This window comes from Theobroma umbraticum, unplaced genomic scaffold (assembly GCF_002168275.2).
Source record: "Theobroma umbraticum cultivar Fairchild unplaced genomic scaffold, ASM216827v3 scaffold_56.0, whole genome shotgun sequence".
In the NCBI taxonomy this organism is placed as follows: Eukaryota; Viridiplantae; Streptophyta; class Magnoliopsida; order Malvales; family Malvaceae; genus Theobroma; species Theobroma umbraticum.
In genome coordinates, this window is record NW_018397256.1 from 7,436,007 (window position 1) to 7,448,025 (window position 12,019).

The 12,019-nt window shown below is 37.2% G+C and overlaps 3 protein-coding genes across 3 annotated transcripts; all 3 read left to right on the forward strand.

The window, feature by feature from the left end:
• LOC110410563 (putative glycosyltransferase At3g42180) lies at positions 1 to 2,011 on the forward strand. The gene is given in 3 exon segments (XM_089782739.1): positions 1 to 107; positions 246 to 612; positions 1,349 to 2,011. Coding segments are annotated over 2 exon segments (1,017 nt in total). The 5' UTR covers positions 1 to 107; positions 246 to 258.
• Positions 2,012 to 6,231: 4,220 nt separating this feature from the next.
• Positions 6,232 to 7,599, forward strand: LOC110411391 (putative glycosyltransferase At5g20260). Its single transcript, XM_089782734.1, is given in 4 exon segments — positions 6,232 to 6,267; positions 6,269 to 6,566; positions 6,938 to 6,962; positions 6,965 to 7,599. Coding segments are annotated over 4 exon segments (981 nt in total). The 5' UTR covers positions 6,232 to 6,244.
• A 1,228-nt stretch (positions 7,600 to 8,827) lies between these two features.
• On the forward strand, positions 8,828 to 11,982 carry LOC110411404 (putative glycosyltransferase At5g20260). The gene is made up of 4 exons (XM_021421543.1): positions 8,828 to 9,109; positions 9,298 to 9,449; positions 10,532 to 10,886; positions 11,317 to 11,982. The coding sequence occupies exons 1-4, from the start codon at positions 8,828 to 8,830 to the stop codon at positions 11,980 to 11,982; spliced, it is 1,455 nt and encodes a 484-aa protein (XP_021277218.1).
• The last annotated feature ends 37 nt before the right edge of the window (positions 11,983 to 12,019 follow it).

Here is a 12,019-nt window from a genome sequence, read left to right on the forward strand (position 1 = left end):
TCTGAGAGGATTGAAGAAGATTTAGCTAGATCACGAGCAGCCATTCTCAAGGCAGTTCAATTGCAAAACTTTACACCAGAGAAGGAAGACGTTTTAGTTCCAAGAGGGTCCATATATAGAAATGCAAATGCTTTTTATCAGTTAAGTACTTTTATGTGAACCTGGCACTATAGATTATATTTGAGAGGACTAGCACTGATTTCCGATCGATTAACATGTTCTTTCTGTTTTTTGTATATAATCAGGAGCCATACAGAGATGATAAAAAGGTTCAAAGTGTAGACATACAGGGAAGGAGAGCTACCTCTAGTGCACAACGGGCCATTGAACGATATATATGCCATAGAGGGGGGGCAGCTCATTGATGAAATGGAGAGCAAGAACAACCCTTTCAGGGCTCGCCATCCTGACGAAGCGCATGTATTTTTCTTGCCCTTTAGTGTAACAGGAGTGATTCACTATGTTTACAAGCCTATCACCTCAGTTAAAGAGTATTCTCGTGATCGATTGCAACAATTAGTGCTGGACTACATCAACACCGTGGCAAGTAAATATCCATACTGGAACAGAAGCAATGGTGCGGATCATTTTATGGTTTCATGTCACGACTGGGCATGTTTCAACTTTTTTTTCCCTTTATTTTCTCTCTGTTTCTGGTTGTTTTCAGCTGATGTTTTTATCCAGGGATGAGTTTGCTTAATTTTTTATTGAAACTTTACGGATTTCCTGATTCATCAGAAGCGTCTAAAGTCATGCTGTGCCTGATCACGTTTAGGTGCATGACAGAAATAAGGCTAGTGATTGGGATACTTGGAAAGGCAAGGGACATTAAGAGCAAATAGTAAATTTTTTGTTTGTTTAGTCACTTAAATTATAAGTTATAACATGTGATCAACCAAGGACTTTGGCGTGAAAAAAAATATGGAGTTTCCATATTTGTCTTCCTCACTTCAGGTCTCACATGGCAGACTGAAATGAAACTGACAACCATTCAACAATCTTCCCATGAAGCAAGGTTCTAATTAAATGGCGCATTTTTTTTCACAGTATAACGTGCATTCAAAAGCAAGAATCTAACAGTGTGCAAACTTTATTTATACTGCAAGTGGCATTTTAAATACCCCATCTCCTCTCCTCCAAACGATGGGGTCGAAGAACAAAGGGTTGATTTTACACAAACAATTGTGAATACAGCACACAACTCCTCGAAAGGAATGATGACAAGCACTAGAATATTCCAGTCACCATGCGCTTTCCAAACTTAGATTATTTTTTAGTCTATTGCTGTAAATTGATGAACTTATTATGAAGAATATTTAGTGCTACTTTTCTCTGTTGGATATTTCAGGCACCGGAAGTTTCACAAGCCAATCCTGGACTCTTCAAGAACTTCTTCAGGGTCCCTTGCAATGCTAATTCTTCTGAGGGGTTCAGGCCCAAAATAGACGTCTCGTTGCCTGAAATTTATCTTCCTTACGGAAAACTAGGTCCACCCAATCTGAGCCAGGGTCCTATTAACCGGCCTATCTTGGCTTTCTTTGCGGGTTCAGCTCATGGATACATCAGGAAAATCTTAGTCGAGCAATGGAAAGACAAAGACAAGGAAGTCCAAGTACATACTCGCCTTCCCAAGGGTGTGAATTACACCAAAATGATGGGGCAGAGCAAGTTTTGCTTGTGCCCAAGTAGGTTTGAAGTGGCCAGACCAAGAGAGATCGAAGCAATCTATGCAGGGTGCATCCCAGTCATAACCTCAGACAATTATATATTACCCTTTAGTGACGTCCTCAAGTGGAGCCAATTCTCAGTACGAATCGCAGTGGAGAAAATACCAGATATTAAGACCATTCTGCAAGGGATACCAAATAGTAAGTACTTGAAGATGCATGAGAGGGTGAAGAGAGTACGCCGGCATTTTGAGTTGAACCGGCCGGCTAAGCCATTCGATGTAATTCACATGGTGCTTCACTCCGTATGGCTAAGGTGGCTCAACTTCAGGTTGTCTTCTTGATCTAACAGGGAACCCTTTGAGAAGAACGTGCTTGATTTCAATGTTTCTTTTTTGATGTTAAGTGAGACACAATTTCGGACCACAATTGGGGCCAGAAAGGCAAAGGCCAGCCTCAAGTTTGTGCCATTAAGGAAATTTGCAAAGAAAAATGTACTATAACAGCACTCTTTGATCACAAAACATAAGAATACTATAACACATTTTTCATTTCTAATGTTTATTTTAGTTTCTTAAAGTGATCTTCTTGGGACTAAGTAACTAACAACAACTCGACAAGACATGTTTTCACCTTGAAAAATCTTAGCTAACATTCATTTCAAACTCATGATGGCATGCATTAATTAAAAAGGAAGCAGGCTGGAGGAGTTTGTGATCCAAGGCAGAGAGTACTCTAAGCTTGAGACATTAGTTCAGATCATGCTGCTCTTTCTAAGTTGTAAACATGCTCCTCGTACATAAGATAACGCCTTGGCTCAACCTGGCTAGCGATGGTATATAGATACCTTAGGGTCTTCTCTTTTGCTCATTTAAATTATTCAAACCCCTCATCTAAAATTTCTTCACCTTCGATAATTACAATTACTTTGATCTAAGAACTAGCATATATAAGGAATTATTATTCTATATATCTTCCTTTATTCACCAAATTGTCAAGGCCTAGCTAGACAAATAAACTAGTTTAGCGTCATCCTTAAAAATTAAGGAACTAAATATAAACCGATAGAGATATATATATGTACAGTAAAAAACGATTCGAACAAAAAAAAATTATTTGTCTCAAAATTTAAAACTTGTTAGAAATTATATAAAACACATCTTTTATATATATAAATATAGTTGATATCAGTATAAGGGATGGATCATGAGGTCTACGTTTACCCTAGTTGGGTACTAACAGAAGTGAATACATATTTCCGTAGCTATGAATAAGGGGAGCTGTAAATGTCACTTCGTTTCAAATACCATACTAAATATAATACCATCTTATCCAAGTCCTTGGAAGTCTAAGAAGCACCATTAAACCCTCCTTTATATCCGAATGGAGAACATAGATAAGTCATCACTTGCTCCACAGTTTGAAGGAAATTCTTGCAGCTAATTAATGAACCAAAGAAAAGCAGGAAAACACCCCATATGATTTTTTTTTCCCTTCAAGTCTTGTGGATTATGAGGAAGTAATTAACAACGTGCCTGGTTATAGCTAGGTCTCTTCAATAACACCCTCCTCTCTTGCCCATCCCTTGCTAATTAATCTTTCAGAGACTTACATTTTCTCAAAAAGAATCCTCATAAAACTTTAGCTTGTCATTTTTTTTTATACATATGAAGAATTTTATAATGTTTAAGGAATTTAAATTATATTGAAAATGTGTTTTCAACCCCACTAATCCTGCCACACCCACATAATTTTCCATAAACATTTAACTAGTAACTCACTCATACCAGATCAATTCTCATTTACTCACATCTTGGTTAATTAATTTATCAAAAAATTAATGTCATTAACTTTAAAGAAAAAGAAAAATTAAACTAGGAGGATTGCAACAAGCTAAACCTAGATATTAATCTTACTGCATGTAATCCCTCTCGTGGCTGTGTTGGAAATCAACTGAAAAGGCATACTAGATGAGAAGGTTTGACTCTCGATTTTCTTTCTTGTTTCGGAATTGCATGCATGTGAAACGACAGATATTCATCTAGCAAGAACACAAAATTACAACCACTTGCATGAACCCCTAAAGCCTTCAGGCATATCCATGTTGTTTATCATCATCACGACAGCACCTCTCTCTGGACTTGAACCCCTAATCTGCTCTAGATGTTGGCCTTTGAACAATTCCGAAGACTTGGGTTAACAAACCCTAGTTAAAATAGCAGTCCGGTAAGAAGAATTGATAGACCCTCAGTCTCAGTCATTTTGTTTTTAGTCCTGTTTCCTTTAGAGTTGGTTATTTTTAAAGTTAATTACAGATTTTTAGATAAATTATCCTTGAATTAATGAGGTTTGATTTGGATAAATAATCCTATATAATAATAATTAGACCCTTTTCAAAAAATTATGAAGTCTTATTATTTTAATAAATATTTTAAATCTCACTTTTTAAGAGGATCTTAATATAAGTTAAATTCAATATTTAATAGTTCATTAAGATGTATTTTTAAACCGTATCATTTTTATAGCGCTATCATGGCTTGTCGCATGTGATGTTTTATTAAAGAATATGGTAAATAATATTAATTGACTAATAAATAAAAGTTTTAAAAAATAAAATTTGCTATTAAAATCCATATATGTTGCTGGAAAGCTTCAGATCAAGACATTGGGTTTGAGGAAAGAGAGAGAAAAAAAAGGTTCAATGTCAATAGACACAATTTGTGATCCATAAAATTGAAAGCGTTGGTGCTTTTCAATTAAAAATACATGGTAGGCTAAAAATAGTCATATTGGAAATATGTAGTCCAAAGAAAAGAAATGATGTAATTAAGAAAGAGAGAAGAGTGCACCCATTGTTTTCAATACAGCATCAAACGTTTACATAACCCAACCTTTTATCATTGAAAACTACAATTTAAATTTAATCTCATTAATCCCCAAAACCTTTTGATTTGATTAAAATGGTAGATTCAATTAAGCTTTGAATTAAATGATCTGGATTCGAAAAGAAAAGCATTGAGAAACCTGTTCCTGCCATAAGAAGATTATTCCATTAATTAAGGAGCTGGCAATGCTTAGTTGGACAACTTCTTACATACCCCAGATAAATCCCCCCTTCCCTCTCTCTCTGTGTCTCTTCGTAAAACGTTGAAACCGAAGGATATATAACTGAGCATCAGTGCAGGAAAACTGAAAGAAGCGGCAGCCATGGCAACCTTTAGCTGCGCCCCAACACTTCTGCTTTTTCCAGCTTTCCTTCTTCTTATTCTCCTCTGCTCACCTCCCGTGTACCAGAAAAATCTCTTCATCTTTTTCCCCTCATTTTCCACCACATTCACCTATCAAAATTCCAACCACAGCACCAAACAACTTCTTCCAGAACTTTCATTTGACATATCTCCCTCACCTTCTCCTTCTACACCAAGTTACAACGCTGTTAGCTATATTAGGGTAGGCTAATAATATACAATCAATGAGTTTTTCTGAACATTGGTTTTTTATGTTTGTTTTGAAAGTTCACGATCATTTGATTCCCAGTTCGTTCATTGTTTGAGTAGAAGAGTAGGTCGGAGAGGGTTGAAGCAGACTTGGCTAGCGCACGAGCGGCAATACGTGAAGCGATCCGCAGAAGGAATTATACATCATATAAGGAGGAAAAATTCATCCCCAGAGGGTGCATGTACAGAAACGAATACGCTTTTCATCAGTTAAGTAATCTGAAGAGAACTCTGTAACTTTAAAGCTTTGTTTATCAACTTTTTAATGCTCATAATTTTAAGGTACTAATCAAATAATAGTATAAGCCTATATAAAGGTACGACGTTTTTTTATTTGGTATGCAATATTTTCCTTGTTTTTTTCCAATTAAGGAAAATACTTGCACTTTCTTGGAATGGTATAATTTGTGGGTTATTCTGATGTAAAGCTGGCTTTATACTTTGGAAATTTCAGAAAATGCTGGCTTTTTTCATTCTCAGAAGTTTAATATCCTACCATCATTTTCAGGGCTTGGTTTTTTCCTATTCTGCATGTTTCACAGTTCATGCCACCAAACTCAAAGAATTTCTAGGATTTTAGTTCATTTTCCTTGTGGTGCATTAATCGAACAGAATTAAGATGAAAGGTAAATGGAGATGACCAATATTCCAAGAGATTGACATGCTTAAATTACTTTTAGGGGTCTGAATGTTTCAGATGTGGCGAAGATGCATGCGGCATGTAAAAGTGAAAACAGAATGCCATTTTTAACATTACAATGAGTAGTAATGGGGCATGCCTATGACCCCCCCACCTTAGTCTTTGTACACATGTCAAGGCTATCCATACATGGCAATAGCAGAGATCATGATCTCGTTTTTTCTCATTTTTCTGAATTTCCTTTTCTTCCAAGTATGATTTTAGTCCAAAGTTTCCATTTTGCTTGATTTTCTATTCGTATCGATATTATTAGATAAACTTTTTTGAATAACCATAAATACACTTCGTTAAAACTGCACCAAATATTGTCAAAGCTAACAAATAATTGCAATTCTTGTTTTACACCTTTTGGTTTGGATCGAATCAGGAGTCACATAGAAATGGTGGAGAGATTCAAGATATGGACCCCTGGTCCACAGTGGGCCCATGAAACACGTCTATGCGATTGAGGGTCAGTTCATCGACGAAATGGAGGGTGGGAGAAGCCCATTCAAGGCACAGCATCCTGATGAGGCCCATGCATTCTTCCTACCAGTTAGCGTAGCATACATTGTTGACTACGTCTACTTGCCTATCACCACTTACTCTCGTGATCGTTTGGTGAGGATCTTCACTGATTACATCAAAGTCGTGGCCAAGAAGTACCCATATTGGAATAGAACCAGAGGAGCTGATCACTTTATGGTCTCATGCCATGATTGGGTATGTTCATTTTAACTCCATCATCAAGCCCACCTAAATTTTTTATCTGTATAGTTTGGTTGCTCGCCAACCTCGTTGGTCTAGCCTGACCAGTATCAAGCTTTGGCATTCTTTTTTTATAAAATTGGGTTCGTTCGGATATTAATATATTAAATAAAACTGTACTGTCTTTTGATTTTTTTATGTGCCTTCATAGTGAATGGTCGCACTGATTTTGGGCGTAAATAGCATTGCCTTTATGTTAATCCGAGTAGCGTAACCATCTTAACCTGGATAATCTTTTTTTCTAATTAATTGACTGATTGTTTAAATAAACATAGTTCACAGGTTTTCAATCTTGATTCTAACTTTGTTTAGTCGCAACATTTTAGGCACCAGAAGTATCGGGGCAGGACCCTGACTTTACAAGAATTTGATAAGAGTGCTATGCAATGCTAACAGCACCGAAGGATTTCATCCCAAGAGAGACGTTGCATTGCCAGAATTATACTTGCCTCCACGAGGATTTAGCCCACGGAGGTTCGCCCAACCTCCTGATAAGCGCACCATTCTAGCCTTCTTCGCGGGCGGTGCCCATGGAAAAATTCGTAAAATCTTGCTCCAGCATTGGAAGGACAAAGATAACGAAGTTCAAGTCCATGAGTACCTTTCTAAAGGCCAAGATTACAGTAAAATAATGGGACGAAGCAAGTTCTGCTTGTGCCCAAGTGGGTTTGAAGTGGCCAGTCCTAGAGTTGTTGAGTCATTTCATGCAGGGTGTGTTCCGGTGATCATTTCTGACTACTATGTCCTGCCATTCAGTGATGTTCTTGACTGGAGCAAGTTCTCAGTCCAGATTCCGGTGGAGAAGATACCAGAAATTAAGACGATCCTGCAGAGTATTCCGGGAAACGAATATCTGGAAATGCAGAGGAGGGTGTTGAAATTGAGAAGGCATTTTGAGCTTAACAGACCAGCTAAGCCTTTTGATATCATTCATATGGTGCTTCACTCCATATGGCTTAGAAGGCTTAACCTTAGGCTACAAGATTGATTTCTAACACCTTTATTTTCTATATGCATTTAACTCTATTTTAATGGCTCATACATATTATAACAAATCCTGGAAACAGGTGCACCTTATGCCTTGCTTTGCAAGAGTAACATTTTCTTTATGAGTGTGAACCCACGTCCCCAGAAATCGTTCTCTCCCTTCCTTTTCATGTTTTCCATACGGAAAAATTCCATTGAAATCAAGTCTGAAACTGTGGAAAATTAAGGAAGAAACACAAATGATCAGCCTATAGACTGTTCACTCAGAGGGTTCATATTCCTAGTCCGTGATTGTTTTGCACTCTGATTCTTAATATCCGGAGCACCTGGAAAAAACGAGCGGGTCTTTATACTTGACTCTTTGCCCTTTCGGCTTTGGGTCATGCTTGAATGGATAAAACTTCAGTCTAACAATAACCTACTGACAAATAGGGAGAAAAATGGAATGGTAGCTCCATATTTTAGACTCAAGACCCGGGCGTCTGAGCTTTGTATTCTGCCCCGTCAACGACGAAATGCATTGGAAGGATGATGTTTTGCTTTCCTGATCATTACTTAATTAAATCATATGAGAACATTAGAATGAAACAACCTTGTGGAACGTTTTTTCCTTTGCCCCGTTCCCTACTCCTGCAACGACTACGACTGCCCAGGCGCATGAGAAGGTTCAACAGCTGATTTCTTCTATCTTCTTAATTCTTTAACCATGTGAAAACGATAAGACCATACATTTCATCCCCCTCAAAGACTTTTTTCTTGACGGAATTAAGATTCCAAATATTCATTACGTAAAAATTCTTCTTTTCTGTAATACTATAATAGTATGTCTTATTCTAACTTTTAATGGCATTAACAAGTCTCGGAAGGATTACAAACAAATTGCTGAAAACATGTCCACCTTAATTGCCACGCTTTGCAAGACTGTATTTTAACTGCATTTCTTTCGGTTAACGAATTTTTTTCCTTCCAAAATCAGTCAAAATCTGCAATGAAGTCAGTCAAGGTCCTTAAACAAACAGCCAAATATATATATAATCAGCATCACAGCCTTAATCATATATGATGTTTGGTTTGGAAAAAAATGTTATTTCCGAAACCATTTGCATCCCGCAAAATAGAAGTGAACGTTTGCAAGGAATCGCTCACAAACCATAAGCAAGCTTTATGTTTGATATACCATGCTTTCTACTCTTCTCTCAGTCTAATACTCTATAGAGGACTGAGAGGCGATGGCAGAAGTTGGCTGCCACATTCATTTTCTGCTATTGCCAGCTTCGCTTCTCTTTTTGCTTGTTATCTTCTTTTTATCTCCTTTGAGCCAAAGCAACTTTACCATTTCCTTCTCCATCTTCGCTCCTAATTCCAGTACTAAAACCAATCAAAAAACCCCACAAGTCTCTCCATTAACGGTTCCACTGTCATCAGCTGCTTCACCGCTTGCACCAGCAGCTCCTCTGCCATCCCTTAATGGTGCTACTACTGGTGGGGATGTCGTTTCAAGGCCTAAGAAAGTACGCAATATTCATTCCTTTGATGATATCTCATCTGTTTAAGTGCTTTATATATCGATTTCTCACTATTTGTTATTGTTTTTCAATTTTCTTTGTTAAATGGGTAGAAACCTTTTCTGTGTTAGTGCTTAATGTTTGCTCTTTGGGTCATTCATCATTGGTTTTTTTTCTTTTCATTATTTGGATAGAAAAAGAGCAGTTTAGAGAGAGTTGAAGATGGTTTGACCAAAGCACGAGAGGCTATACGTGAAGCAATTCGTTCACAAAACTATACGTCATACAAGGAGGAAACTTACATTCCCAGAGGAATCATTTACAGAAATCCATATGCTTTTCATCAGTTAAGAATTTTTTTCCTTTTTCATGTCATATATCCTATTTTATTTCACATTCATAAACTGTTTTTAATGTTAATGATAAAATTAGGTATGTTGACTAACTCGTAAGTGTTGATTACTTCTCCAAAAAAAAAAACTCTTTTAAGTGTTGATTAGCAGTGTAATTCACGGTTCAAAGTGTTCATACTGTAGAATGATTTGACAAACGGGGGTGCATCCCTCGGATGAGAGTCAATAATTAAGAAGTGGCAGGGCAACATAGGATGGTGAAGGAACCATTTTCCACAGTAAATACGGGCACCCCTTACCATATAAGTTGATTCAATTTTCTTTGCCTTCTACATTTGTGCTCGTTGTCATGCCTTGATTTCATGCGAAACATTGAAAATGTGCATTACACGTTTACTGCAATCCCGTCTTGGAATTCTGAGCTTTCTTATATGGCTGAGGCTGGCTGGCTTGCAAGCGCATATGAGTCACTTTTGGTTGATTGCTAAGGATACTATAGCATCCTGTTTAAAACGACTCTTCAGTGAAAAGTTGCATGTGTTTAAGACAAGGCGTGATTCCATTAATTTGAGCATGAATGTGGACATTAGCGGTCAAATGACTTTATTGGAGCGTAAATCTTGAGGATAACCTGCTGTTATTGGAGTAATTTCCATTAGAGTACTATAATCCCCTTCATTACAACTTAAGAAAGTGGACGCCATATCCTCTCTCTTGTCTACAATTAGAACAAATATATATTATAACTTTTTTAAATAGCCATTTCTTTGGTTACTTTATTTTGTTTACTAAGCAAAACGTTTCTTGTAATTGCAATATGTTATGTATACAACTTCAGTGTTCATCATCTCAAGTAAAATGTTTAGTGTCTAAAGTTTTACGATTAAATTATTAAATCGAAAACTATTAATTCAATAAGGAAAATCGTTATTTAAATTGAAAAGAATCATGTATCTCAAAATTAAAAATGAATAAAAAAGTAAAATAATTGTCCCTGTTACTTTTGTGCAGTTCCCACAATTACACTTCTATGTTGCAACACATTATTTACCAAAACTATATGTTTATATGTTAGGAGTTACATTGAAATGGAGAAGAGATTCAAGGTCTGGGTCTATAGGGAAGGAGAGCCACCCTTAGTCCATGGCGGGCCGTTGAACAACATCTACGGCATTGAGGGGCAGTTCATCGAGGAGATGGAGAGTGAGAAGAACCACTTCTTGGCTCGCCATCCTGACGAGGCGCATGCATTCCTGATCCCCGTGAGTGTGGTCAAAATTATCAAACTCCTCTACATGCCTCTCACCACCTACTCTCGTGTTCAGCTACAATGGGTGGTGACCGATTATGTTGGCGTCATAGCCGACAAGTACCCATATTGGAATAGAAGCAATGGAGCTGACCATTTCTTGGTTTCTTGTCATGATTGGGTGTGTACATTGTCTTCATGTTCCCTAAGAAACGGTGTACAACTTCGTCTCTCATACACAGTTATAACTTCATCCTACAATAACTTAATCTAAAGAAAAACAAAAAAAAATATTCAAAAATGAAATTTATGAAAGAAGATACTTAACATGAAAGATTAAAATATTATATAAGAATTTAAAAACAATTTTTTATTTAAGTATATTTATAGATTTTAATTTGAAATTTTAATAAAATGTAGAGAATTTGTCAATCTTAAAATTTAAATTATTAAGATGATTTTTACGATTAACTTTTGTTCAGTGACAATATAAACATGAATTTTATCTTCAACTCTAAAACAATAGCATAAACTTCAGTGATCTTATCACTAATGTCATGTGACTGATCCTCCTAATATTAGTATCATTAACATTTTATATTCTAATGCAGGCACCGGATATTGGAGATGCCAATCCAGAACTCTTCAAGAACTTCATCAGAGTCCTCTGCAACGCCAATACATCAGAAAAGTACAGGCCTCAAAGAGATGTCTCAATGCCAGAAATCATCATTCCCAAAGGCCAGCTTGGTCCCCCTCTGGTAGACCTGTCCCAAAGGGAACGTTCAATCCTGGCATTCTTCGCGGGTGGAGCCCATGGTTCCATAAGGAAAGTCTTGTTGGAACACTGGAAAGACAAGGACAATGAAGTGCGAGTCCATGAGTACCTCCCGAACAACACAGATTACTTCAAATTAATGGGCGAAAGCAAGTTTTGCTTGTGCCCAAGTGGGTACGAGGTGGCCAGTCCAAGAGTGGCAACGGCAATATCCGTGGGGTGTGTTCCTGTTATAATATCTGATTATTATGCATTGCCATTTAGCGATGTGCTTGATTGGAGCAAGTTTTCAGTTTATATCCCATCGAAGAGGATACCCGAAATCAAAACGATCTTGAAAGGGATATCAGATAAGAAGTATCTGAAAATGCAGAAGAGATTGAGGCAAGTTCAAAGGCACTTTGTTTTGAACAGGCCAGCGCTGCCATTTGATGTGATTCACATGCTGCTTCACTCAGTGTGGTTAAGGAGGCTGAATTTTAGGCTGCCAACACCTTGATCCCCATTGTTCGTAGCTTAGCAAAACCCACACAAGG